At 46.9% G+C, this 27,999-nt stretch overlaps 3 protein-coding genes across 3 annotated transcripts; 1 reads left to right on the forward strand and 2 right to left on the reverse strand.

Moving 5' to 3' along the window:
• The first annotated feature begins 10,375 nt into the window (after positions 1–10,375).
• RNF26 (ring finger protein 26) lies at positions 10,376–13,165 on the forward strand. Its single transcript, XM_011384921.2, has one exon. It carries the CDS (start codon positions 10,949–10,951, stop codon positions 12,248–12,250), a length of 1,302 nt encoding a protein of 433 aa, XP_011383223.1. The 5' UTR covers positions 10,376–10,948; the 3' UTR covers positions 12,251–13,165.
• A 1,644-nt stretch (positions 13,166–14,809) lies between these two features.
• C1QTNF5 (C1q and TNF related 5) lies at positions 14,810–17,164 on the reverse strand. Its single transcript, XM_011384923.2, has 2 exons — positions 16,010–17,164; positions 14,810–15,641 (listed from the first exon to the last, which is right to left on the reverse strand). The coding sequence occupies exons 1-2, from the start codon at positions 16,362–16,364 to the stop codon at positions 15,124–15,126; spliced, it is 873 nt and encodes a 290-aa protein (XP_011383225.2). The 5' UTR covers positions 16,365–17,164; the 3' UTR covers positions 14,810–15,123.
• Positions 17,165–17,178: 14 nt separating this feature from the next.
• On the reverse strand, positions 17,179–22,164 carry MFRP (membrane frizzled-related protein). The gene is made up of 13 exons (XM_011384924.1): positions 22,058–22,164; positions 21,830–21,932; positions 21,603–21,716; positions 21,321–21,482; positions 20,976–21,189; positions 20,427–20,557; positions 20,163–20,288; positions 19,853–19,929; positions 19,355–19,503; positions 18,732–18,862; positions 18,440–18,571; positions 17,743–17,870; positions 17,179–17,656 (listed from the first exon to the last, which is right to left on the reverse strand). The coding sequence occupies exons 1-13, from the start codon at positions 22,109–22,111 to the stop codon at positions 17,432–17,434; spliced, it is 1,746 nt and encodes a 581-aa protein (XP_011383226.1). The 5' UTR covers positions 22,112–22,164; the 3' UTR covers positions 17,179–17,431.
• Between the last annotated feature and the right edge of the window lie 5,835 nt (positions 22,165–27,999).

Raw genomic sequence — 27,999 nt, forward strand, 5'->3', positions numbered from 1 at the left:
ATTAAAAAATATGTAAAGCTATGATTTTTGTATGACTTAAAGTCAACAAAATATCCAAGATAAATTAACTTAATTATTATTGCACACACCTGAGTGTTCTCATGATGGGTCAGCACTGTTTGGATAGATAATAATGTTATGCACAATCCATAAACTGTTACATATGTATTTCATTAAATTAATTTTTTTACTTTAATTTCAGCAAAGTCTCTAATTATATTGTTATAATAAAAATTTTCTGATAATGCATATTCTATTGCCAGTAATGCTAAATTAATTGACCTTTCTTGAGTTATTGTTTTTCTTAGATGTTTAAAAACTTAGTTTCAATTTGGAGAAACTTTACCCCACACTGAAATTGTTACTAATATTTTTAAAAGCAATACTTAGATTCGGAATTGAATCATAAATTTTATATATCATGTTCAAACATTGTAAAGAAGTTATGTATAATAAATATATTGTCCCAGAAAATATTTTTTCATTATACAAATCTTTATCATTTATATTGTAATTTTCACCATCTCTTAAAGCAGTATGTAGAGCCATTTGGTGTTCCTTAAGTTTACTTTTTTCAAGTTCTTTAATGCTGAGGTATTATAAAGAAAACCCCAAAGAGCAATATGTTGCTACATTTCTTCAACTCTCTCTTCAATTGAGACTGTAACTTAATCATGGCCAGAGGATACTCACTATAGAAATTAGTTTGGGAATTATCTGTGTGTGAATCTTTTTCTTTATGGTCATGCAAACATTTTTATGTTCTTGTTTTAATTTCCATATGTATATATTTAATTCTATTTTGAAATAATTTCAAACATTCAGAAAAGGTGCAAGGATAATATAGGGTCCTTGTATATTCTTTACCTAGAGTCACGGATTATTAACATTTTGTCACGCTTTTTGCTTTTTAAATTTTCTCTCTCTCTAAATTAAATTTTTAAATACATTTGAAAATTTTTGAACATTTTATCTGATATGTGTGGGTACATATGTATAATCATTTTCTTATGAATCGTGATAGTAGTTTGTGTGCATCATGTCTCTAGGCGCCTTAATTCTTCAGAATTTCCTAAAAGATTATTTTCCTATACAGCCACAGTACAGTTATCAAATTGAAAAGATTTAAACTAATACAAAGCATTTCTAATCTTAATTCACCTTCCAGTTTGACAGGACTTCCACTAACATTTATCGCAGCATTCGTTTTCCCCTATACTACAGAATGCATTCCGGAATTCTCTGTTGCATTTAGTCCTCAGGTCTCATTGCTCTCCTTTAATCTGCAACAATTTCTCAGACTTTGTCTTTCTTGTTTGTCAGTTTGGATTTGTCTGCTGTATCCTTGTGCCAAAATGATGATTATGCACCCTAGGCTGGAATACTACATAAGGAATATGCACCCCTTGATGGTTCTGGCCTGAAACGATTTTTACTATGATGGTTTTAAAATGGTGATTTTCTACTTCCAGACTCCTTCCATGTGTGTTACTTAGCATTCAACTCTAAGGAAGAGCCCTCCCTTCTTACTTATTTGTTTATCTGTATCTTTTTATTAGTAGTTTGGACTCATGGATTCCTATTTTATTGGATGGATTTTATTCCATTACTGTCCTTATTTATTTTGATGCTAAAATTAACCCAGATTTGGCTATCTTTGAGCTGGCTCCTGTGTCCTTTGGCAATGCCTACCCTCATAAATTTTGGTGCTACTTTCTTTCTTTCTGGCACAACAAGATGTTCCAAGTTCATCTATTAGCTTCTTTGCCCCAGCTCTGTAACCAACCTTTTTCCCAAGGAACTGTGGTTCCTTTTTGTGGGGAATGGTAGTTAGAAACTAAGATCTGGGCACTAAGTATGCTCATTGGTACTGGGATATCATTGCATCTATGCCCTTTCAGTGGACAGAGTTAGGGGAAAATGTATATATCATATATATAATATACGTCTAAAATACTAGATATCTAATATATCTAATATCTAATGTGTACTATATACGTATTAGAAAACACGAGTTCATACTGATAACTTCCAATTCTAATCCAGCTCCATGGAGTTCTACCTTGCTTTCCTGCATTCCCTATTTCTGTCTTCCTTCCAAAGAAAATATTCTGGCTCCCAACAATATTTTAATATTGCTACGCTTATACCACTATGAAAAACAAAGCTAACAAAAATAGTTCAAGAGGACTTTCCTTCCCCCAGGACATATAGTTCTTACTTCCCTGTTTTCTGTGTGCTTACATTATTCATGTGAAATATAGTTGGGTTCATTTATTTCTGTTTGCATTCAGTTTTGGTTATTTTTTGGTTATTTTTGTTGATTTAATTTAATTTTTAAAATGTGTAGAGCATTAGCGTGGTTCCAAAAGTCAAACTCACACAAAAAAGCATACTCAAGGAAGTGGTACTCCTTCTCCTATCCCTCCCACCACTTCCCTCCACTCCTGCCCCTTGTAGATAATTCATTTTATTATATTTCTGGTTTAACCTTCCTTTGTTTTAATTTTTTTCAATGTTTTCTTAATTATCTTCTTTCTTACACAAAAGGTACCATGCTGTATTTAATATTTTGCACTTTTCTTTTTTTCATATAACAGTGTAAACTGGAAATCACCCTATACTATAGAGAGCTTCCTTATTCTTTTTTTCTTTTAACAGTTGTATTGTACTCCACATACCTACCATAGTTTTTTTCTTTTAACAGTTGTATTGTACTCCACATACCTACCATAGTTTTGTCCAGCAATCTCCTATGGACTTTCAGATAAGTTTCAAATGTTTTGCAATTATAAATAGTGTTGCAATAAATTTTCATTTTGTTTTAAGTTAACAGTAAATTCCTAAAAGTAAATTGCTGGGTCAAAGGGTAAAAAAAAGCATATGTAGACTGTTTCATTTTGTTGTATTTTTTAAATTGTGGTAAAAAAACACAATATCAAATTTGCCATCTTAACCATTTTTAAGTGTACAGTTCAATAGTGTTAAGCATATTCACATTGTTGCAAAACAGAAGCTCTATACCTATTAAATAAAACCCTTCCTTTCCTTCTCCTTCTAGTTCGCAGTAACCACCATTCTACCTTCTGTTTCTGTGTATTTGATTACTTTAGATACTTCATGTGAGTGGAATCATATTCTATTTATCTTATTGTGACTGGCTTCTTTAGCTAAACATAATGTTTTCAGCTTTCATCCATGTTGTAGCATGTATCAAAATTTCATTTGTTTTTATGGCCAAATAATATTCCATTATATGGATATACCACATTTTGTTTATCCATTTATCTGTCAGTGGACACTTGGGTTGCTTCTACTTCTTGGCTATTGTGAATAGTGCTGCTATGAACATGGCTATGCAAATATCTCTTTGATACCCTGCTTTCAATTCTATTGGATATATATCCAGAAGTAGAATGCTGAATTATGTGGTAGTTCTATTTTTAATTTTTTGAGGAAACTTCATACTGTTTTCTATAGCAGCTGCATCACTCTGTATTCCCACAACCAGAGTGTAATAGCTCTCATCTCTCCACTTCTTGCCAACACCTGCTATTTCCTTGATAGTAACCATCCCGCCTTGGCCTCTCTGATGACTGGAGATGCTGAGCACCACTCTCATATGCCTGCTGGCCAAATGCACATCATCCTTGGAGAAATGTCCATTGAAGTCCTCTATACATCCCCCAATAGGGCTATTTGATATCCTCTGGTTGAGTTGTAGGAGATCTCCACACATTTCAGACACCAACCCTCATTAGATACACCATCTGCAAATACTTTTCCCCACTCTGTAGGTGCCTCCCCTACTCTGTCGATTGTGTTGCATGATGCACAAAAGCCTCCAAGTTTGATGCAGTCCCATTTGTCTATTTTTTCTTTTGTTGCTTGTACTTTTGGTGTCACATTGAAGAAATCATTGTCAAATACAATGTCATGGAGTTTCTCCTGTTTTCTTCTAGGAATTTGATAATTTTGTTTCTTACATTTAGATTTGTATTCCATTTTCAGTTAATTTTTGTACATGGTATAAGATAAGTGTTAAATTCATGCTTTGCATGTGGATATCCAGTTTTTCTAACACTATTTGTTGAAGAGACTGTCTTTTCCTCATTGAGTGGTTCTGGCACCCTTGTTAAAGATCATTTGACCATATATGTGAGAGCTTATTTCTGGGCTCTCTATTCTATCCACAGGTCTTTATGAATATCTGTCTTTATGCCAGTACCACGCTGTCTTGATTACTGCAGCTTTGTAATAATGCATATGCAGATATTGTAGATGTTGCCAAACTCCTCTCGGTTGGGGCGGTAACATTTTTGCTTTCCTACTAGCAAATGTATGAGAGTGCCTGTTTTCCCAGAGCCTTGCCAACAGAGTGTACTATCAAGCTCGGTTTCCTTATAGAGTATTAAAATGAAGCTTTTTTAGACTTAGAAAATATTTAAAAATTTAAAAAGAATTATTTAATCCTTTTGAAAGTAAAACAACTAGTGTACGGTCACATACAAAATCTAGACACGGACATTACATGGTTCACAAAAATTAACTCAGTCTCATAGATGTATGTGTAAAATGTAAAACTATAAAACTTCTAGATGGCATAGGAGAAAATTTAAATGATTTCGGGTTTGGCAATGACTTTCGGCATGATCCATGAAAGAAAAAATTAAAAACTTCTGTTCTGTGAAAGACACTGTTAAAAGACTGAAAAGACAAGCCATAGCCTGGAGAAAATATTGCAAAACATGTATCTGATAAAGAAATTTACGGTGTTCAAAGAACACTTAAAACCCAATGATAAGAAAATAAACAGTCCAGTTAAAAAATGCACCAAAGACCTTGATCAAACACCCCATCAAAGAAGATCTATAGATGGCAATAAATACCCAAATGAAAAGATGCCAGCATCATTTGTCACTGAGGAATTGCAAATTAAAACGACGAGATACTACACCTATTAGAATGGTTAAAATTCAAAACACTGACAACACCAAATGCTGGAGAGGATGTGGAGCAACAGGAGCTCTAATTCATCACTAGTGGAAATATAAAATGGTACAGCCACTTTGGAAGATTGTATAGCAGTTTCTTATAAACATACCTGTACCATATGATCAAACAATTGTTCTCCTTGGTATTTACCCAAATGAGTTGAAGACTTGTGTCTACACAAAAACCTTCTTATGGATGTTTATAGTAGCTTTATTCATAATTCCCAAAACTTGGAAGCAACCAAGATGTTCTTCAATAAGTGAATGGACAAACGAACTGGTAGGTACATCTATATGATAGGATATTGTTCAGGGATAAAAAGAAGTGAGCTATCAAGTCACAAAAAGACATGGAGGAACCCTAAATGCATATTGCTAAGTGAAAAACCTAATTTGAAAGGGCTACATACTGTCTATGGCCATACTGCCCTGAACGCGCCAGATCTTGTCTGATCTCGAAAGCTAAGCAGGGTGGGGCCTGGTTAGTACTTGGATGAGAAAAGGCTATGCACTGCACTGTGTGACTCCAATGATATGATATTATGGAAAAGGCAAAACTATGGAGATAGTAAAAATGTCAGTGATGTCCAGGAGCTGGGAGTTGGGGCAGAAATGGGGTCAAGAGGAGGAAAATGATAAATAGGTGGAGCACAGGGGATTTTAGGGCAATGAAAATATTTCATATGATATAAATGGTAGATATATGGCATTATACATTTGTCAAAACTCATAAGATGTACAACACAAAGAGTGAACCCTAATGTAAACTATGGACTACAGTTACTAATGATAATGTATCAATATTGGTTCATCAACTTTAAAATAAACAAACAAAAGTAGTCAAATTTAGATTTTTTTGTTAAGTGTTTGTCAATGTTATTAATAATAAGCAACAGATATCTCAAATATCTGTGGGTAGTGCATATTCAAGAGAAACTGAATTTTGTACTTGAGACCACGATTTGCTCTTTATTTGAGAATCTTCCATTGTTTTGCTTAACTTTTCAAGTTCTTTTTATATCTTGTCTAAATTAAGTCTACTTGTTTTAGCAGCATTTAGCCAGTGTTTCCATCACGTGGCCAAGAGCGGTTGTGAGGTCAAATGTGTTTTTTCAAGATGTTTTATCTTTGAGCAGATTCAGAAAATATTGTATATAATTTTTTCATTTTCCAAAGAATGCCATTGTGATCAGCACAATCGAGGTCAAGTATAGTAACAAGTTCAACTGTGTGCCATATAGGATACATGGCACAAAAAAAGCTTCTGAATTTTTGGTGAAAATTCTGGCTTGTTCAACTTTATGTTTACTAACCATGTGAGCCCTGTTATCATGGACTTGTCTTCAATAATCTTTTAAATGCCTAAAAGTGTAAGTTGCTTTTTTTCTCCAGTCCTTTCCTTAAGTCAAAAAAGGGCTAAAAGCAATTAAACATGTATGCTTGTTTTATTTTGACTTACATATATACAAAATTTTTAAAATATGAATTAATAATGCAAATATTTCTCAGCCACTATTGCAACTACTGCATTAATTTTCAAGTACTTCCAGAACAACAACTGGAACAGGAAGAAAAGCAAGAGGATTTGACTAGTTAAATAATGTATTTCTTTTCTTAACTAAGGGGTTCAACTGCTCAAATCCATTTCGCATAAACCACAGATCTTCATGGTATTCGGACGGACACAGTTGCCTCATATTTTCAGGACGTGGGTTATGAGATGTGGTGAGGTACCTCTCTGGGCCTGAACAGTTATTACTAGCTGATGTTTAGGGTTGTGGGTTCTGCTATACCAGTGAAGCCTTGGGTCTGAATTGACTGAAGAAAACATTTTTTGGGGGGGATGTTTGTGATTTGTGAGGCCCTTGGGTGGTAGTGAGAAGGAACAGGGTAGAGGGGGCAGGATGAAAGTAAACCTTCTATGAATGTACCTATTAATATAGTTTTGATTTTGAGACCCTGTAAATACATAATTAAAAAACAAAATTAAATCAAAAAGGAGGGGAGGGGGAATCCAACTCTAAAACCATGGCAGTAACATAGATTTTACTGAATGCTTGATGAGAAGATGAAGGGGGGGGGAGGGTTATAGTACACACAATATTACAAAATAAAACTCCTGAATTAGACAGTCTTTCATAGTTTTATTCCATCTCTTAATCCTCAAGCTCCCACAACCTCTAAAAACCCCTTCTAGTTTCATCTAGCTTCTCTCACCTAGCAGAATAAAAATGTCCTGCAGTTAGCATAACAGCAGAAACCTGTTGTTGCTCCATTAGGCCCCGCTGGGGGCAGAGGCCTGAGGGCTTAAGTTCATCCCACTACATCTTCAATTATAGAATTCTGCAAGGATAGCATCTCCAGGCATTCGGTTTTCTCATGATCTGATTTATTTTCTTCTCAATCACTGGGACTCACACTACTAAACAATTTGAACTTTCTCTTTAAGGTCAGTTGGTGTCAGTTCTTTCCATCAACCCTCTCTAGTTTTTCTTCCCCAGCTTCCAAATAGATGATGACCCCTGCTTTGGCAACTGTGGGTTTGAACCAGCTTTTATCTGAAATCCAGTCCTGGAGGAGAAAGAAACATTATTAAGTTAGTAGAGATACTGCTTGAATCAAAATTAAACTGTTTCCATGATCACCTCAAGGGGAGTGGTTTACAACTTTTAGGTACTGGGAAGCACATTGGCTTCTCCAAAGGAGGCCATCCCAGCACTTCTCTTGAATTGCAGTCACATGGTGTTCTCAGCCATTATGTTATTAGCTTAAGAATATTTTGTAGTAATTCATTTGTCACAAGAATTTTGGCTACAGGTAACTTCTGCCTGCCTACAGCTGGGTTGCCAACTGAGTCAAAGGTTGTGACTCACTCAAGGTGGTCTCGGCTGAATAACAACTTAGATCACTCAGAGGGGAGGCCTTGGTACCCAACTAATGGAAATACTGTCTTACAGGATCCTGCTAGCTCCAAGAAGGTCTTTCTTGGTATGCAGAGTTGGCTGGTTAATTGTGCACAGCGCAGGCACAGCAAATTTACTAAGTTTGATTTTGAACACATTGAATTTGAAGCTCCAGTGAGATATCTAGGAGCCATCTATATTCAGGATGCAGTTGAAACCTGAACTTTGTCAGAGACATTCAGACTGAAGACACAGATTTAAAAATCATCATGTAAAGAGAAGGGGTCATGAATAACAGGAGAGGGTAATGTCCAGGGGCCAAGGGTGGAGGAAGTAGTCACTGGTGTTGAGTGTTGCAGGAAGATAGATTAAGAACTTGTCACTGGATGAGTTAAGATTTTTGAAGAGGAAATGTTAGGGGTGGTGGGATCAAGTATCTTGAAAAGAAGATGAGCATATTCTCCAAGATTTGTAATTGAAAAAAAAAATGCAAGGGAGACAATAAAAACATCAGTAATCATAACCATAACAGACCATGATCTGGGCAGGAGGCTAAAACAAGTCTTTGTGTTATTTTCCTTTGTTTAGAGAGATTAGCATTTTGTGGTTAGAGTTTAGATTGGATTGGCAGTAGAAATTGACTTCTGTGAAATCAAATACTGTAACAAAATGGGAAGTTGGAGTCTGGGGGGACACCAGGGGAAAAACCCGTGGAGTTTTAGAAATCGAAGTTCTTGCTTTGCAATATAGTGTAAATACTATTGGGATCCTCTTGTCTCAGTAAAGGTTTGCTGCATACTGTTAAACGAACAAACAAACAGCTTAACTTCCATGGCTGGAAACCTTTTTAAAAGAAGGAGTTTATTTTTTTATTCTTTATTTAAAAAAATTTTTTATTATGGTGACATTGGTTAACAAAATCCAATAAGTTTCAGGTGTACAATTTAATAGTAAGGCATATATATATATTACATTGTGTGTTTACTACCCATAGTTAGATTTATTTCTGTCACCACATATTTGACTCCAAGAAACGGTTTATTGGGCTGTATTTCTAGACAGAAAAGAACCAGATCTTGGGGTATGAAGTCTAAACCACCAGCAGCATGGCTAGTTGGAAAAGATAAGCAGTCCTGGAGGTGCTGAGTGCTTTTATACATTATGTTTTGGAGAAGAAAGATGTAAGCTGTTTTGATAGAATTTACATTGGCTACAGATAAGGAAGGCAGGATAAGGTGAAGGCGGTGGCAGTTCTATGATGGGAAGAAATATTTACTACTTTTGATTGGTTAACAGGCAATAGTTGTGAAAGTTTACGCATATGCAGGACAAAGTGGCATCTAATGGTTGTCTAGTTGTTGCTAATGAATGCCTGGAGGTTGATTCAAAGCTCCAACATACATTCAGGAATGCGATCACTCTTTTGTTAATTGGCCCACAGCTATTAACTGGTTAATAATAATTCCTGTCTCTCTCTCACTCACCCATGCTGTAATTTAATTTAGAACATCTCAGAATTTTTCACTTGTCAAAATTTTTCACTTGTCACCTCGACTTTGTATCAGTGGCGCTTTAGGGAATGAAGGATTTAGGCAGTGTTCAGAAAGGGGTGAAGGGGGACAGATATTTTTAGGAGCCCAGGCCAGAGCGGAGATGAATTCACTCCAAGCAGGAAATCAAAGCAATGGTGACCAGGGGAAGGATAAGCCCCCAAGTGTCCTTCGCAGTAGTAGAGATTACCAAGCTTCACAATGTATTTTGGAATGGGTCTCAAATACATTTTAAATATTACTTGAATATGAAAGAAGAGGACAACTTCTTGAGGCACCGAGGCCATAGAATAGATACATAACTACTGTTCAAGTAAACTAATAGGGACTGCGGTAGGAGAGTGAGCTATTTCCTGTCTGTGGCCTTTTCTCAACATCTGAGGATGCTGAGAAAACCTGATGGAGCTTGAGGAAACAGTTTGGAATAGTATCTTGGGAATCCCCTGTAACAATGTTTCCCCTTGTGAACTGCTTGATAGCGGACCCCGTCTTAAACACTTTTTTTTGTATCCCCAGTACATTTGTATGAGCTCAATAAATGAGAGAATAAATTAATGGATAGAGGAGGACGAGGCGGAGAGTCTGAGAAGGATGCAGAGACGGTGCAGTCCCAGCTCAGAGACAGTGATCGCCAATCTGCATCTAAAAGGATCACTCCTGGAGGCCAAGAGAAAGAATATCGCCCATATTTAGCCCAAAGTCCTGCTCTTTTCGGGGGCGGGTCTAGGAGGGCATATTCCGCCTCGGTCTGTCAGCTGACCAATAACCTCCTCAAAAGGGCGGAGATTTCACTATCTCCACCGCCTCTTTGGAAAGTAAATAAGTTTGGGCGCCGTTCAAACAAACCAATGAATGTTCGAGGTTTCTTGCAGTTGGCCCTCGCCGATTGGCCGGTGTTCGTCGTCCGTCCCTCCTTGTCACCCTCTGCCCCCACCCCTTCGCACGCAAGATGGCGGCGCCCAGCGGAGTGGAGGCCGCACCTGGGGCTTGCTGAGGTTGACTCCCTTTCCACTTCCCCCTTGGGCGCCGAGCCCCGCGAGCCCAGAGGACGGGGGCCGGGCGGGGACAGGGGCACCTGCGTAGCTGGACCGCGAGCCCGCGCCCAGCCTACGCCGCCCCCACCCGGCCCCGGCCCGGTCCAATCCCATCCGTTCCTGGTCTGCTCTCCATCTGACTCATTGCCTGTCGTGGTACACCACCATCAGGCCCCCAAAGCTGAAGTCTCTCCTCCAGCTCGGGCTCACCTCCACTTTAGAGATGTTTGGCCTCTTCTCTCCCAAACAGCCCGCCTTCAAAACCGGGACTACTGGACCAGCACCTGGCCCCCGTTCCTTCCACTGAGCCGCCACTTGCCTCTAACCTACTTTCTCAGATTTTTGATTCTCTCCCTGGATTGGAGACTGCTCATGCCCCTTTCAAAATAACCCCCATCCATCCCCCAAGTATTGGCAATCTTGACACCCCTCTCAACCAGGAGCCAGACTTCCTCTATAGCCCTATCATGGAGGCTGTGTACCTGGTGGTGAATGGTGTGGGCCTGGTGCTGGACGTGCTGACCTTGGTGTTGGACCTCAACTTCCTGCTGGTGTCCTCCCTCCTGGCTTCCCTGGCCTGGCTCCTGGCCTTCATCTACAACCTGCCACACACGGTACTGACTAGTCTTCTGCACTTGGGCCGTGGAGTCCTGCTTTCACTTCTGGCCTTTATTGAAGCCTTGGTCCGGTTCACCTTTGGCGGCTTGCAGGCCTTGTGTACCCTGCTGTACAGTTGTTGCTCTGGCCTAGAGAGCCTGAAGCTCCTGGGGCATCTAGCCTCTCATGGGGCACTGAAGAGCCGGGATATACTGCACCGAGGTGTCCTCAATGTGGTCTCCAGTGGCCATGCTTTGCTACGCCAGGCCTGTGACATCTGTGCCATTGCTATGAGCCTGGTGGCCTACGTGATCAACAGCCTGGTCAACATCTTCCTCATTGGCACTCAGAATCTCTTCTCCCTGGTGCTGGCCCTTTGGGATGCAGTGATGGGGCCACTGTGGAGGATGACAGATGTTATGGCTGCCTTCCTAGCTCACATTTCCAGTAGTGCTGTCGCCATGGCCATCCTCCTCTGGACCCCCTGCCAACTAGTATTGGAGCTCCTGGCCTCAGCTGCCCGCCTTCTGGCCAGCTTTGTGCTTGTCAATCTCACCGGCCTGGTGCTGCTGGCTTGCGTGCTGGCAGTGACGGTGACTATGTTGCACCCTGACCTCACCATGAGGTTGGCCACCCGGGTCCTCAGTCAGCTCCATGCCCGTCCATCCTACCACCGGCTCCGAGAGGATGTTGTGCGGCTATCTCACCTAGCACTGGGCTTGGAGGCCTGGCGCCGAGTGTGGAGCCGCAGCCTGCAGCTGGCGAGTTGGCCAAACCGGGGAGGGGCCCCTGGGGCCCCTCAAAGTGGCTCTAGAAGGATATCCTCAGCCAGGACCTGGCGACAGGACACTCTTCCTGAAGCAGGGCCCAGATCAGAGGCTGAGGAAGAGGAAATCAGGATGGCCAGAGCGACAGCTTCCCGGGGCCGGGAGAGGCTCAATGAGGAGGAGCCTATAGCTGGGCAAGACCCGTGGAAGTTGCTGAAGGAGCAAGAGGAGCGGAAGAAGTGTGTCATTTGCCAGGACCAGAGTAAGACTGTGCTGCTTCTGCCCTGTCGGCACCTGTGCCTGTGCCAGGCCTGCACTGAAATCCTAATGCGCCATCCCATCTACCACCGCAACTGCCCACTCTGCCGTCGGGGCATTCTGCAGACCCTCAATGTCTACCTCTGAAAACTCCCTGCCTGCCCACCTCTCTAGCTCCATGCTTTACACAGCCCCCTGTGCTAGGACAACATTAACACCTGATCTCCAAAGTCCTGGCGTGAATCCTGTCCTGCCTCCATGGCTGTCATGCCAAGCCTCCAAGCCATACATCCAGGACATTGCAATGGGATACTCTGGAAGACTGTGACCTGGGTGGGGACAGGATAACAGCTTCTCTTTACCCAGTGGGTCTCTGCAATGCTGAGGGTGGTGAGTGTGTCACTATGCAAGACCCTGGGACTGTTTGCTGTGGACTCACCTCCAGCTTGCCAGGGCCTATCCAGATGCCACCTCTGGGGCTCCCTGTCTGTGCTTCTAGTTTTTCTGTTGGGGATTTGCAAGTCCTTTCCTCTCCCACTCCCCTCTGGCTCCCCAGCTTCTGCAGCCACAACACATCAGTGTCATTTGGGTATTTTGGCACCTTGGGCCTTGGAATGATTTTGAACCTTCACTTTCAGCCAGAGCTCCTGTGCCTGGTAGGTTTTGGGGGTACTATCTCTCAGGTGCCCTTAGAGCTACCACTTCTGCTTGTTGTGATCTTATCAGGTTCCTTTCCAACCTGATCCAACAGCTAGAATCAAGAGTTTACCTTTGAGAGGTGGGTGGTGTCTGCACTTGGCTTTGGGACCATGTACTCTCTGGCACCCCAGCTCCACTAGGAGCCTCAGGGGAGATAACTACTTATATTCCTTTCATTCCCCACATCATAGAGAAAACTGGCATTCCCCTTCTATTTGTTTATCCCTGGCATTGGGGAGGGCAGACTGTACACATTTCAATAGAGTCCAAACAGTAGGGGACAGGGCCTAGGAGCATGCAGTTCCCTGAGGGGTCTCTCTGGCCCAGTTTCCAATGAATAAAGTTCTGTTGACAGCTCTGACAGACTCTGTGCATCCTTGCAAGGGTGAGCAGTTGGTCAGGGTAACTGACATTATGGCAGAGTCCTTCAGTCCTGGAATCACAAGTGCGGTGTGTGGGGAAAGAGAGAAGATAGGGTGAGAATACTGTGCCTTGGCGGGGAGCCCATGCCAGGTGTGGCTGGATTAACTTTCATCCCCTCCAATTTGTGGCCTCACACACATGGCTTTTGGAAAGTCCTCTCTATCTTTTCTATTTTTGCCAAAATTAAGCCCTAGTAGAGAGGAGTGCGAACTTTCTCATCCCTTGAGTCATCCTTCCTAGCTTTTTCTCAAGTGTCACTGTTCCTAGGAGGGAACTTGGAGTTCCTGCTGTCTGGAGCTCAGTCAACTCTGATCCCTGAAGGAGCTGGTACCTGTCTCTTGGCATAGAGTGGTGTTGTGATGGGCTAGAGTATGGCTATGGGACCCCCTGGTGGAGCTCAGTATTCCTGGGGCCTGTCTCTAGCTTACTTACTCCAGCTCAGTCCCCATTGGTCATATCTATCTTCACGACCAGCAAGGTTGTGGGGGGAACACTCCCCTATAGTTGTATGTTAAATCTAGGAATATAACGCCAGGGGCAGCTTTCTGTAAGGGGAAGGGGAGAAGGAAAAGGGGTAGGCCAGGAGGGAACTGAGAGGCCTCTGCACTTTCTCTTGAGTGGAGAGGCCAAGCTATTGTGGGCTTGGCATTAGCCATGGTTTGTTAGTGGATTGGGGGGTGGGACAGGACTCTTGAAGGTTGGAGGAGGGGATCCTTGAAGCAGCTTTGTGGCTAGTCTCAGGTTTGGTGGTGCAGCCCACCCAGGCTATGCTCAGTATACAGGGGGAGAGTTCCCACATCCTCCTTGGAGTTGGGAGGCCTGAGGGAGGGCTTTTTCTTCCCTTCCCCCAATTCTGGAGAGGGAGCTGAGCAAGGGGAGCCTTGGCTCCTAAAAGTCTCTGTTTAATGTGAGGATAAACATTTTATGAGAGAAGATAAACTTCCTGAGCTGAAAGCAGAGAATCTCCTTTTCTTCCACCCGCATCCGGAATTTTATTGGCAAACCTTGATACCCTTCTTCCCCCTAATCACCCTAGTCAAGAGCGGAAGCCACCCAGGTTCATTGCTGCATTCTGGGGCTGGGGCGTCCTCTTGTGGTCATCTGAGGAACGACTTATCTCTGGGAACCCAGGTGGTCATGAATGAAAACCCTTGGCTCCTTTTTGTTGATCAGGGCAGGGGTGTGTGTGGTAAAGGTAGTCCCTACCTAGTTTGTATGACATCTCTGAGTTAGAAAAAAGTGGCCAGAGCCCCACATCAGGAGGGCACCCTCCTCAGTCAGGCACTCCTGTTCACAACCTACACAACTGAGAGTTAGCTCTGTGGAGCAACCTCTCGTTCACCTGGGCCTGCTTCCTGTATCTTCTGCCCCTTAGCTCCTCCAGCCCAAGAGTCCTCTCTTCACTCTCCTCCATCTTCCCCCCACCCTCAAATCAGGGCATCCCCACCACTCAGGAAGAAAGGCTGAGCCAATAGGAGGGTTTTAAAGATTTATTGAATAATCTTAAAAAAAAAAAAAAAAAAATAAAAGTGACTGTTTTTTTTTTAAAAAAAATCTTAAAAAAAAAAAAAAAAAAAGGACAGGAGCAGGAGGAAAAAGGTAGGACCCAGAGAAACAACCAGGAAGAGCACTCCAACTTGGGGTCCTAGGTCAGATGACTCACACCTGCCAGCACAGAGCGCTCCTTTGGTCTTGGGCAGAAATCCAGCCAGTGCCCCATGCTGCCAGTCCTGATCTCAGACAGCCTCTGTCCCTATTCCCTGCCAGCAGCAGTACGGACAGGCCACCAATCATTTACAACATTCCAGGGGGGCCAGCCTTCCTGGATGATGTGGCTATCAGTGTCACACCCTCCTCCCCTTCAAGGGAGAGAGTGTGAAGTCACTTTCCAGTGGGCATCAAGCGAAGACAGGGGAGCTGTGCCAGTCAGAATATACTAGAAATCCAGAGAAGGTGCTGTCCGTCTTAATGCTGGCATAGATGCCAATGTAATCACCCACACCCACCTGCACCCACACCTGGTCCTCGGGCTCTAGCCTCACCATGGCGCCCCCGGAGAGCGAGGCTGGCTTGGGCCACCCCCCAAAAAACTGGAAGAAAGAGGCGATGGACTCGCCATTCTTGACCAGATCGAATTGCAGGCTAGCCCGGTAGACAGTGGCGTGGACCGCGAAGTAGTAGACCCCGGGCACCTGGCAGGTAAACTTGCCAGTGGCGGCGTCGTAATGACCCTGCTCGTTCACCAGCACCCGGTCGAAGGGAAGGGGCGCGTCCGATGGTGGAGGCACCCGGCTCTCCGAGCGCTTGGCACTGAAGGCGGAGCGTGGAGGCACCGAGCACTCCCCCGCAGGCCCGGTCGCCCCTACGGGGCCCGCTTCTCCTCGCGGCCCAGGCTCCCCACGGGGTCCCGGTAGTCCTGCGGGGGTAAGGGGAGCGGTTCAGGTGAGTGTAGCAGCCGGTCCGCCCGCAGCGGGGTGCGCGGAGAGCAACACTAAGAAGCCTCTCCCTCCTCTCTAACTCCCCAGCCGCCACCTCCCCGGCTAGTGCTTCCCGGTGCACCAGGGTCCCCCCACTCGTCCCCGTGTCCTGCAGGGCTAGTAAAAAAAAGGCCCCAGGAGTTCTGGCCCCGCCGGCTGAGTCACTCCTGTCCCCTCCCGGGGCAGAGCGGGAATGGGCGGGACGGGAGCGGCGCCCCCTGGCGGGAATCCCAAGCCACCGGCCCTCGGGCCCCGCAGAGCTGTAGCAGGGGCCGCGCCAGCTCCGACGTCGCTGTGGCCTTCTTACCCGGCCTCCCGCCCTCGCCTTTTTCTCCCGGAGCCCCAGGCACGCCATCGCGGCCGTCGCGGCCGTCGCGGCCAGGCAGGCCCTGGCTGCCATGATGGCCTGGCGTGCCTGGAAGGCCGGGGTGCCCCGGGCATAGGCTGGGGATCTTGTTGTCGTCCAGAGGGGGCGAGCCGGCCGCCAGGCCCAGGAGCAGCAGGGCGAGGAGCGGCCTCATTGCGCTGGCACCGGGAGCTGGAACGCCGGGATCCTTTCGTAGTCTGTGGGCCAGGCAGGGCAGGAGTCGGGTTCCAGAATCCCGGGACCTGTCTCGCCCCCGACCCCAGCGCGGCCGAGTTGGTCCCCAACCCACTGCCATGCCCCTGGGGTTGAGCGGCCGTGAAGGAACAAATAATGGGGCGCCCCGAGACCCGAGAACTCTGAGAGGAAAACGGAGAGCGAAGGGAAGGCCGGCCCCTCCCCCACCAGCCCGGCCTGCGCCCAGTTTTTCCCACAGTCCCCTCCCCCATCCCCATTCCTCCTCCACCAGACTCACCCCCCTCCCGGCTCCCGCGGCCGCTTGCACTTTCTTTGACCTCCTTCGGGGCGCTTGCTACTGTGGACCCTCCAGTTGACCCCTCCTCCCTCCCCTGCGCCGCTCTCCAGCCTGGCACCACCTTCCCTAGCGGTCCCCCTGGCCCTGGTTCGTTCTCTGCAGGCTCCGCTCTGCTCCTCCCAGACTCCAAGAGGAAACCAGTTGTTCAGGGGCCAAGAACTCCGGGACGAGAAATAGGGAAATAACTCGTGGTGTCGCCCGGCGGCCGGCCAAACTTTGGGAGAGGGAGGATGGGGAGAGAGACTTGAGCCCCACACAGAGGCAGAACCGTGAGACGACACTCGGGGCACCAGCTGCTCCAGGGAGCTGGAAGGAGAGAGAGTGCAGCGACAGAGACCAAGGACAAGACTCCCTCCCAGGAGAAATATAAGCTGAGAACTGAGGTTGGAGAGTTCTAGAGGCAGATGGACCCCCCAGGACTTAGAACTGGGCCTGCCACATTTCTAGGTACTCAAAACTCTTTATTGAATAAATGAAAAAGTCAAAAAGTGGGTAATGAAGAACCTGGAAATGCAGATGGAAAGGGGGAAGACGGAAGATAGGAAATGGGTGTCAGAGACTTGGGTGGGAAGCAGTCCAGATTGAGGAGACAGGCCAGCTGCTGGGGCCATAAAGGGACAGAGAAGGAGCTGGGAGAGTGAGAGGGTCTCATTAGCTCAATTGAGGACTTCTCCTCCCCTCCCTGGAAGGCCCCAGAGAGGATGGGCAGAATCCCATGCTGGTCCCCCTTCTTTTGTCCCCCCCCCCCCCCCCGCCTGCCCTGATTAGCAAGGGAGGATGCACAGGGAGAGGGCAGGGGCCCACTTCAGAGTCAGGGCTGGGCACAAGAGTCAGGGCTGGGCACAAGCTTCCAGGCCTAGTGCCTCAGGCAGCCTGTTGCAATTGAAGGGCCAAGGGGTGCCCAGTAATGCCAGGCCCGACTGGCATTGACGCTCTGCGTCCTGGCAGACGGAGCGACAAGGGGGAAGGACACTGCCTAGTGGGGTGCAGTGGGGCACCAGCAGCCCGCAGAGGAGCCTCCGGAAGTTCTGATAGCAGGGCAGACTTGTCAGGCTCTGTGGAAGGAGATCAGCCCTCAGGCACCTGCTCTTCAGGCGCCCTCCCCTTCCTGGCAGACCCTCCTTATCTCTGCTCAGAGCACCTTGTAACTTCTGAGGATCTCCACCACTTCCTCCTGGGTGGCCATGCCCACCCAGATGTTGGGAAAGGCCGTAGTATTGTAGCTCAGCCCGATGCACATCTCTACTTGGATGGGCTCACAGGCCAGCTCTGCAGGGGTGGGAGGGGAGGATCACTGTGGGGACCACTCATTGTGTAACTGGGGGCAAGTCAATCAATCACTATATATTGGTCAGAAGGGGGTTGTTGTGAGAATCAAAGGAGATAAAATGGAGAAATGCTTTACACACGTCGAGGATTCTGTCATCCTCGAGAGCCTTCATCAAGCATTGTTGACCAGCCCTGGGCATCATACAGGCACCTCTTGGATCTCAGGGAGCATGAGGCACCAGCATTGGCAGAGACCACTCAGCATCTAGAAAGAACTCCCCTGATCTCACCTTCATCTTTGAGGTGGGCTATGGAGAGGAGCTCTCTCTCTCTGTGTGACAAGGCTGGACTGGTACTTGAAGGCTCAACAATCCATTCCCAGATTCCCATTTACCTTGGGAGTGACACTAAGTACCATTGCCACCACCAGGACTCTGACGAATCAGGGTAGTGAACCCCCCTCGTCAGGGAGGATAGGGATAGCTGTTATGAAATATGATGTGAATGGGCACCCAGCCTGCTCAGGCCTGCCAGGCCCTGCCCACGGGTCCCTGAGGCAGGCTTCTCACCTGGGGGTGGGAACAAGGGCCTGCTGCACTTGTCATCACTGCTATTTGTGCAGTCTCTCCATGTGTCACACATCCACTGCAGATTCTTACACCCTCCATCCCGGCAGGAGGACTCTCTGGGTCCACAGGGGTCTGTAGGCACAGGGGGGATGGCAGTGCCCTGGACATGCCTGTCCTTCCCCCTTCTCCCCCCTCCACTGCCTTCACAGTGCCCTGATCAGGGTCTGGAGCCCTTCCTCGTTTTCCTGGAGACTCCTCTACTGCCTACACCCATTCACCCAAAGGCACCTACTCTCTGTGGCATTGAGGGCTTGGTAGGTGGCTGAGAAACCCCTGCTGTTGATGCCACGATCTGTCCTAAAGAGCACAGCCAGTTGGTGGTATGAGGAGATGAGGCGAGGGGGCGGCTCTGCTCCGCAAAACCTGCCCAAAGCAGAGAACAGTCCTGGGCGTGGGGCCCCTTGGCTGGTGGTCGTGCACTGAGGCCTCCCACAGGTCTCACTCAGAGCTGGGCGCTCTGAGCAATGCCAGAGGGGGATGGGAGGCACAGGCGCTGTGTCATGGAACTTAGGGTCTAGTGAGGAAGACACTTATATTCAGTAGACAGAGTATTAAACTGCTTGAACTCGAGCCACTTTGAGATGGGAAAAATCAGGTAGTGTTCCTGAGGGAAGTGAAAATGGATCTGCTGGTGGGAGAACTGGGAGAAGGAGGGACTGGGAAAGGGTGTCCTGAAGAAGGGTGATATAAGGAGCAAAGGCTTTGTGGTAAGAAAGGACAAGCCTTCTTTAGGATGAAGTGAAGAGACCTCTGGCTTGAAGTAACTGAAGCGAAGGAATAAGTTGGGCTAATTTGTAGGAAGTCGTTACTGTCAGATTATGGAGGATGGAGTTGATCAGCAGGTTCTGCAGATACCTGCCCAGGAGGCTGAGGGCCCCTGAGTTGCTGGTCTCATACACCTCCACATAGTCAAACTTGCACTCATCCTGAGCTTCCAGGCTGAAGTTGTGGAACTGTAGTTCTATGCCATGTCCAGCAGGCACTGAGATATGCCAGGTGCAAAGCTGTGGGAGGGCACAGATGGTGTCATTCATAGTTCCTTCTGGGCATCCAGGCTGAGCACCAGAAGGGCTTCCTCCCTGTTGCAGGCTAGGCAGGGAGTGGGTGGGCACTGCCCACCTAGCTCTCATCATAGGCACTTTTTCATACAGGAAGGGCATTTTAACTTGTCTGGTCTCAGATCAGTTCACCGAGCACGGGAACATCTTGGTATGTAGTAGGCACTTACTAATGTTTCCTTCCTGCCTGCTTGATCTCTGACCTTCTCAAGTATAAGGCAGTGTCTACTATGCTGTTTCCAATCACACTAACACGTGGATGCCACACTGCCATCCTCATGGAGTACTGGGTTACCTGTTGGTGAAAATACTCCTGCAGGTAGCCAGGAGCAGAGAAAGTGCCTTGGAGCCCAGTCAGGTTCCCTCCACATCCTGTAGAGAGAAGAATGGGCTCATGAGTTGGCCAGGGTCTGTACCTTTGCCCAACAGGGCTGGCAGTGACTGCAGAGGAGAGTTTTGGCCATGCTCATAGGGAAACAAGTTCTGGGCCAGAAGAATCACTAGGCAGGTTTGGGGCTGAGCCAGAACTGGGGAACCCAGCCTGAAGCTGGATCAGATGCCTGAAGTCAGTCCCCCTCGCCCCCCAGGGCTGGTGGGACCCATACCTGAGAACTGGGCACTGCAGTTGGTCTCGTCACTGCTGTCAGCACAGTTGGCAAAACCATCACACACTGAGTCAGGTAGCAGGCAGATGAGCTGGTCACAGGAGAACTCATCATGGGCACAGCTCCCTGGGGCAGGGGGCAGGGGACATCTGGATTAAGAAACAAGTCAGAGTCTCTACCTCTTTTGACAGTGCTGGGAGTGGCCGGAGGGGAGAGAAGTGGACCATTGACAGGTAGCTGGGGACATGGTTGGAAAACACTCACCATGCCCAGGAGCCACTGCCTGGTACCAGGCATGGAAACCAAATCCTTCCACACTACTGTCAGAGACGAAGGCCACTTGGAGGTGGCTGGCATTGGTGTTGAGTGTTGGGGGAGGCACTCTCCCACACACTCTGCAAGAAGCCAGATTGGGGTTGATGGAGGCTCAGAACACAGGGCCAGCCAGAATAGAGCCTGCTTGGGCCCTGTTGTCCTCCTTCCTTAAACCCTGAACTTGTGACAATATGGTCAAAAAACCTCCTTTCATTTCCCAGGGAGCTCTGACCTTCCTAGCACCTGCACATCCATCCTTGCAGCATTTATTCATGGGGAAGGAGGTTGGGGCTCCATTTTACAGTTTTGGAAACCATGGTCAGAGAGAGGAAGTGACTTTCCCAAAGTCATACAGCAAGGTGGTAGCGGAGCCAGACTCAGAGGTCAGATCTCTCAATTTCCTCCCAGTCAGGCCTTTCCCACTGCAGCTCCCTGGCTCTGCCCTCCAGATAGTGGTTTGGGACAGGAGTGAGACCTCCTGGGGACAATGGGACCCACCTGAGGAGGGGGCCTTCAGGCTCAGGGGAGATTTCCAAGCGATCAAAAAGACAGGAGGCCACACTCTCCAAGCTGAGAGCTTCGATCTTGAGCTGTATTGCATGGTCTGTGGCCACTTGGATGTGCCACACGCAGTGGGCATTGGGTGGGTAAGGGTCTGGGTAGTTGGGGCTGCTGAAGAAGCCCCTTGGTCCAGGAAGGAGGCCCCCACAGGCTGCAGAGATGGGGGTTAGAATTCAGAGGTCAAAAAGAGAGAGACCCTTTTTTCCAGTGTGCATCTTCCTGGCCCCCCTTCCTCCTGCCATCTTGGGCCCTTCTTCAGGAAGGTCTGCCCTTAGTACTCACTGGGCTGGGGTGTGGGGTTCATGCCTGCCTCCTGCTGCCCTTTAGGGGTTTCACTTGCCTCAGAGGTGGTGGTAGTGGTGGTAGAGGTGGTGCCAGTGGTGGCGAGGCCTCGGGCAGGCAGTGGATCATAGGAGGCCCCAGAAGGGGGTGCAGCCTGCAACTCTGGAGGCAGGAAGATGAAGGAGTAGGGTTCAGAAGAGCTGGATGCCTGGAGGGACAGCTAGTATAGCTCATGGATTCTTGTTCTAAAGCCCTTCTCCCAAGGAGAGCCTGGATACTTACGGGCCAGGATGATGGCCACCAGCAGCCCCAGCAGCAGGAGCAGAAGGCTGGCCAGCAGGAGGACACACAGCCAGGAGAAATGGCAGTCTGGCTGCAGCCCTCGAGTACGCCGACCTGAGGCAGGTGGGGTGGGATTTTCAGAGCCAACTTCCCTCAGTCATCCCTCACAGTGCCCTCAGCTCCTGGGCTTCTCAGTCCTACCCCCAGTCAGCCCCAGAGATGGTTACCATGCCAGGGAGCTTGGATGCTGCAGCTGGCATCTTCCTGAAAGGCCGGTGGAGAGCAAGGTTGCCCCAATTCAGGCTCGAAAGTAGGGTTGCAGAATTCAGTCTGAAAGGGAGAAACTTGAAGGCTGAGGGCAAGTGGCAGCATTACCTGGCAGGTGTGTCCACTGGGCACGGTCAGCCCTAGGCAGGCAGCTGGGTCTTGGGAGAGTGGTTCTGTGTGACCCTTACCTTGCTCAGCTCTGTCGCCTCCACACACAGGATGACATCTGAGCAGTTCTTCATGGCTCAAGGCTCTGCATGGCTTTCTGGAGTCCTTGTGACAGCCCAAGCCTCCCTCCCCCACCTGAGGGAATGGGCTAGACCAACTTGCAGGCCACCCTTGGCAGACTGGTTCAGGCTACTGGCTACTCTGCCTCTGTGTGGGGGAAGGGACAGCAACCAGAAGGAATTTGCAAAGGCATGAAATGGTCCCTTAATCCAACTCAGCTGAGGATGCTGAGGTCAAGACCGTGGCACAGGACGGCAGTCCTTAAAGGCACAGGCAGTGGCTGAGAACATCCCACAGAAGAAACTAGGCAGTGTGTGTGTGTGTGTGTGTGTGTGTGTGTGTGTGTGTGGTGGTGGTGGTGGTGGTGGGGTGAGTGAACACCTGAGGGGCACTAGGAGGGAAGAAGGACAATGTGGCTGCTTTGCAGGCATGAGGGAGCCTTAGAAGTTGAGTGTAAGGGTTTGACAGCTTCAAGGCCCATGAGTCCCTAAGGGTGACTGGGGCATTAGTGAAGCCTGGGTCTGTGTAAGGCCCTTGGTAAAGCATCTGTGTGACCAGCAATAGAAGATAAGCCATTATAGGAAGAATGTGGTGTGTATGGGCTGCTTATGTCAGTGCTAATGTGAGCTGGGGAGCTTGAGGGGTTAGCTGCCTCTTCCTAGAGTCCTTCAGCCTGCAAGAGAAAGGACAGAGGAGAAGGAGAAGGTGCCCAAGGCCTTGGACAGTATCGCTCAGGAAGGGCCCCTCAGATTGGCTGTGGAATCTGGCAGTTGGTGCCATCTGCTGTTGCAGGACAGGAAGCCTATACTCTGCAAACAAGATTACTTCATGCCTCTTTATCCATCAGTGAAGTTTTCTTGGAAATTCTCAGCCTGGCCTAGCTGTCCCCAGGGAGAAAGGAAAGGGATGGTTAATTTGTTTTGTGTTAGCCAAGCTCAGGCTGAGAGTCAGGCAGAGCAGGAGGTGAAGAGGCAGCATATTTCTGGCTGCCATTTGTAGGATGTCTGTTATGTATTGGGTCCTGAGCGAGAGGTCTTACATGCAGTTCTCCCCTTTAGTCACTCTATGAGATAGCGTAACCATTTTTCAAATGATGGCACTAAGCCTCCGAGAGGTTAAGTAACTTCTCCAAGGTCACACAGAGACAAGAGTTGAATGCAGGACCAGGCAAATCCAAAGTGCACATTTTTCAAGATATCCCTCTTTCACCCTGTTCTGGAAGTACTGGAGCTGAGGTGCAAAGGAGGAACAAAGTGGGGAACCCAGTGGGTAAAGAAACAAAAGAGACAGATTCTGTGATCCTAAAGCAGCCAGCCTCACACTCAGGAGATCCCCCCACCCCAAGTTCTACTCTATTCACCCCCTGCAGGGCCTTGGGCTGCTTTTGTCTAGGGGATAAGCCTTTTCTTGGAAATTGGATGTGGACTGCATTAGAGGGTTTGGGAAGTCAAAAGTATGTCCGTAATAACACTGATGTTATTTTCACTTTCATTCGTGAGTATACAGTGCAGTTTTTCAGAGGCTTCATGTTGTGTGCTAGCGAAACACATTGCATGCACAAGGAAATATCTGAGCAGTCCTTCATGGCTCAAGGCTCTGCATGGCTTTCTGGAGTCTTGCAGCTGTCTTCTATTAAGCCAAGTATTAATGAGATTTGCAAAAATGCAAAAAAAAAAAAAAATGCTACCCTCTTACTAATTTCTGTTTGGTTTGGAAAACATAGTTTTTAAAAAAGTAAAAATGTTATTTATCTTAGTATGTAAAGGGTTTACTGTTATTTTGAAATTTGTTATTTAAAATTAATAACTATTTAAATTTCTTTTAGTTCCAATTTTAATATGGTAAATATTGATAGATATAACCCATATAAACAAAAGTTCCTTGGAGTTCTCAATCACTTTAAGAGTGTAGAGGGGCTCCCTGAGAATTGCTGGTTTAAGGGACAAACATGAAGACAGTTCATTGGGTGAGAGATCAAAAGGGTAAGCATTTGATACAGAGATCAAATGCTGGGTAAGCTGAAGCAGCAATGACTACTTCTGATGGGGGCAGGCAAAGGGACTTCCTGGAAGAACTGGGCATTTAGTTTAAAGTTTGAGGATTGAAAAATATTTTAATAGGCAGAACTTGGGGGTTGGGTAGGGAATTCCAGAAAGGAGGAGAGGTTTAGCACTGTGGGCCTAACAAGGGCCTAACAAGGGTAGTAAACTGTTTTAAGCAAGGACTGGCTTGGTCAGAACTGGGTCTTAAAACAGTCCCTGTTTGTGGAAAGACTGTAGAAAGGAGGCAAGGGGAGGCCAGGAGAGCAGGAACCTTCTTTCTGGCTTTGCTGTTGCCCATGGTCATGCTCAACTACACTGTGGTTCTGCTGGCATAGGCACCTTGCAGTTGCCTGCTTTATGAAAGTGTTTTGGGGAAAAGAAGATAAGTCATCCTGTGTGGGACTGGGTCAGAGTGGGAGAGAGGCATAGGTAAAAGGACAATAAGAGAGAGAATACAGTTCTCTTAGCTCACGGTCTTGTTTGATCTTCATAACAACCCTGAGGAGCCAGGTCAGGGAGGTGTTTTTGTTCCCATTTTCCAAATGTAATTGAGGCTCAAAGTCATGCAGCTGGCAAGGAGCAGGGCTGGATGTCAGAATTGGGTCTGTTGGATTCCTGGTTTCCAATTTTCATGTCTTTTTTACTTTCCTTTCTTTTCCATTTTCCATGTTCTTTCTGTAAACCTTGTAGAATAGTTGGGGGCCAGAGGCCTGTGGGCAGGACACCAGCAGGAGGTGTTTGCTGGAGCCCAGATGAGAGGAGCTTCCAGGCCTGCAGCCATGCAGCCCTAGGTTGCTTTCCTCTGTCTTGGCTGTCTCTTGAGCTTCATTTCTTTCTCCCCACAGGCCCCTGGGCCTTGGCCTTCTTATCTCTTCTTTCTGATGGGGGTTTCCCCGCTTCCCCCTGCTTGCTTGGACAGGATCTCTCCAGCCCTCCCTTTCCTCGCTACTCCATAGAGTTTTCATAGACTTTCCTGCTGATCGCTATGGGTAAAAAGTGAGAAGCAAGGGGAAGTTACAGTGTTACTTCTGTTCTTGCTCAAGTAATCTCTAGCCTTCTGGAAGAGCCACTGGGATCTTGCTTTTAGTGCTGTAAGCATGGATCCCTATAGGTCCCCCATGCTAACTCTGTACACAGTTCTCTCTCTTTTATTCTCTGTGGTCCTTCTGCCACCAGGAAGGGTGAGGCTTGCTTGAGGTTAGCTAGAACATTCTAGGACTCTACCTTTCCCTCCTGTTAGTTCTCCAGCTCAAACCTATTGCAACCCCACCAGCCTTTTTCTTGTCCCTGGAACCTGCTGTAGCTATCCTCCCTATCCTTGTCCAGGCTTTTCCTCTGAGCTAGAATGCTTTCTTTCCTTGCACCCAGGGCTGGCATTAGAGGTATGCATTAGGACCTGACTTCCCCACCTCCTGCCCCCGCCCCCAAATCTGCAAAGGTACTTTCTTCTTCTTCTTGTTCATGGCCACCCCAGCCTTGCCTCTTGCCCCCTGGTTCCTGGGTCTTTCCTAGTCTCTAGGAGCATGGAAGACTGCAGCTCAGTCCCAGCCAACACACTGCTACCACTAAGAGGCCGCTCATGCCAAACATCAGGAAATCGGAAAAGCTCACCCCTTGCATTTGAAATGTCCATTCAGGAGCACTACCTAATTCTGGTAGGTTTGGGCAATGCTATGCTTACACTGCATTCCTAAACCTTTGTCAAATATGTTGCTTGGGAAAAGGAAGGCAGAAGTATCCTGAGAGACTAGGAGAACTAAACATTTGCTAAGAATTACCCACTAAGAGAATTTTAATGGAGTGTTGATAGTAGCACTGGAAATGGTGTGGTGAGGGGAAATGGACATTTGTTAAGTACCTACTATGTGAAGACACAACTCTGAGAAGGTATTGTTATGATCAGATTACAGAAGAGGAAACTGAGGCTGAGAGAGATTAATTTGCCTGGACTGTAAAAGCCAGTCTCTTTCTGTTACTTCCTGCCTCCTGTACAGGTGCTTGTTTCTGCCCATGGAGTGATGAAGGATGGGGACCCTCAGAGGGGCCAGCCCAGACCTGCTAGGGTCCAGCTGTGTGATAGATCATGCTGGTTTTGCTATTGGGTGGGTGTGAACATATAGGGTCAGGGAGTTCTCGTTACATTGCTGTTCAGCTCAGTTCCTAATAGACACAGGATTGGAAAATTTGCTGCAGGAAGTCCTACAAAATGCTGTCAATTATTCACCCAAAGGGCAGAGTATTCAGATAGAAATAGAACTGGATGAGGAGTCAACTGGGTGGGTTTTATTCTGTCCCTACCACCGATGAGCGGGTGGACTTGAGCATGACTTCTTTAGGGCTCATGTCCTTACTGGCAACATGAGAGTGAGCACATGGTGACCTCTATGGTCTGAACACTAAAGTCTTATGGAAAAAAACGTAATAAGAATTTTCTGAGTACTGGTCACCTAAAAAATATACTCACATATATTTTTATATCTATATAGTAATTTCATAAACTGGAATCAGGGAACTAGAGGTAAGTCTCTTAACTTAGGACTTGAGGGATGTATTTAGAGAAAAATTTGCTTAGAGTAACACTTGAGCTAAGATGTTCTAGGTCCATTAGTCCAATCTCTTTAATTCACAGAGGCACTAAGACCCAGAAAGAGGGAGGGTCTTGTTTAAGGTTACACAAGAGCAGTTGCAGGGGAGTACCTCCCCTAGGGAGGCCTGCTGGAATGCAAGCAAAGAATGGGGGAAGAAATCTTAGTTGCTAGGAAGCAAAGCTGATGGATAAAGAAACATGGGGACAGATTGTGTTTGGGGTCTGTGGAGCACTAGGACCTGTTGCCATGGGGATGAAAAAGCTGCAAAGGTTAAGTACAGAAGGGAGGGCAAGAATGGAGTGGGCTGAGTCCTGACCTTGACGTTACCTAGTCTGTCTTTTCTCCAGTGGAAGACAGCAAAAACATACAGGTGCTTCTACCTCCAGTTATAAACTAGTCAAAGGAGAGGTACAGCAACTTACATTGATTTAGGGCTCACCTGTCCACTTTGCTAAAAGCCTAATGTTTCCATTTTGTAGGTGATCCTACTCACCTGTGGTTTGGAGGAAATCAGCATTTAAAATCTTATCCTGGGCTGGGCCACTCCCAGGGCAAGCCAGGGAGAAATGCCAGTTTGAGTAACTTGTTTTTAATCCATCTTTTCCACTTTTGGGAGATGCTCAGAAAAAAAATGCCCCTACTACTGTCTCAGCCTGTTAGGTGAGTCTGACAGCAGGTGCTGATGTCTCAGCAAAGATGGAACAGAGGACTTGATTTTTCAGTGTTCATCAGGGATGGCAGTTAGGAAAAATCCTGACAGAACACTGTAGACTCAAGTGGTGGAGACTTCAGCTTCCCACATTCTAAGATCAGAGGCAGAAATTGAAAATCTGAAAGGTACTAAGAATTGAAATTGAAAATCTGAACGATACTAAGAATTAAAAGATAAAACTGAAGGAGACAAGTCCCTGAGTGTTCCAAAGAGGCAATCTCTTTAAGGGATTAAACCTGACATATTGAAAAGAGCACTTTAGAGCAGGGGTCCCCAACCCCTGGTCCATGGACTGGTACTGACTGGTCCGTGGCCTGTTGGGAACCTGGCCACATAGGAGGTGAGTGGCAGGAAAGCAAGCAAAGCTTCGTCTGTACTTGCAGTTGCTCCCCAGTGCTAACATCACCGCCTCAGCTCCACCTCAGGCATTAGATTCTCATAGGAGCACTGGTCCCTGGTGCCAAAAATGTTGGAGACTGCTGCTTTAGAGAACAAAACCTTTTAATGCAAAAGCAGCTGTTTCTAGGTGTTAGCGGGGCAAGCTGAGATCTTTCATTTAC

Source organism: Pteropus vampyrus, unplaced genomic scaffold (genome assembly GCF_000151845.1).
Source record: "Pteropus vampyrus isolate Shadow unplaced genomic scaffold, Pvam_2.0 Scaffold633, whole genome shotgun sequence".
Lineage (NCBI taxonomy): Eukaryota > Metazoa > Chordata > Mammalia > Chiroptera > Pteropodidae > Pteropus > Pteropus vampyrus.

Excerpts from the sequence above, each read along its gene's own strand:
- RNF26 (XM_011384921.2), top strand. The coding sequence starts at position 10,949 with ATGGAGGCTGTGTACCTGGTGGTGAATGGTGTGGGCCTGGTGCTGGAC.
- C1QTNF5 (XM_011384923.2), bottom strand. The coding sequence starts at position 16,364 with ATGGCAGTGGGTTGGGGACCAACTCGGCCGCGCTGGGGTCGGGGGCGA. Across the intron at positions 15,642-16,009 it reads AGGCGAGGGCGGGAGGCCGG|GACTACCGGGACCCCGTGGG; the intron begins GTAAGAAGGCCA and ends TTACCCCCGCAG.
- MFRP (XM_011384924.1), bottom strand. The coding sequence starts at position 22,111 with ATGAAGAACTGCTCAGATGTCATCCTGTGTGTGGAGGCGACAGAGCTG. Across the intron at positions 21,483-21,602 it reads GGTGGCCATCATCCTGGCCC|AGTTGCAGGCTGCACCCCCT; the intron begins GTAAGTATCCAG and ends TCCTGCCTCCAG. Across the intron at positions 21,190-21,320 it reads GAACCCCACACCCCAGCCCA|CCTGTGGGGGCCTCCTTCCT; the intron begins GTGAGTACTAAG and ends CCATCTCTGCAG.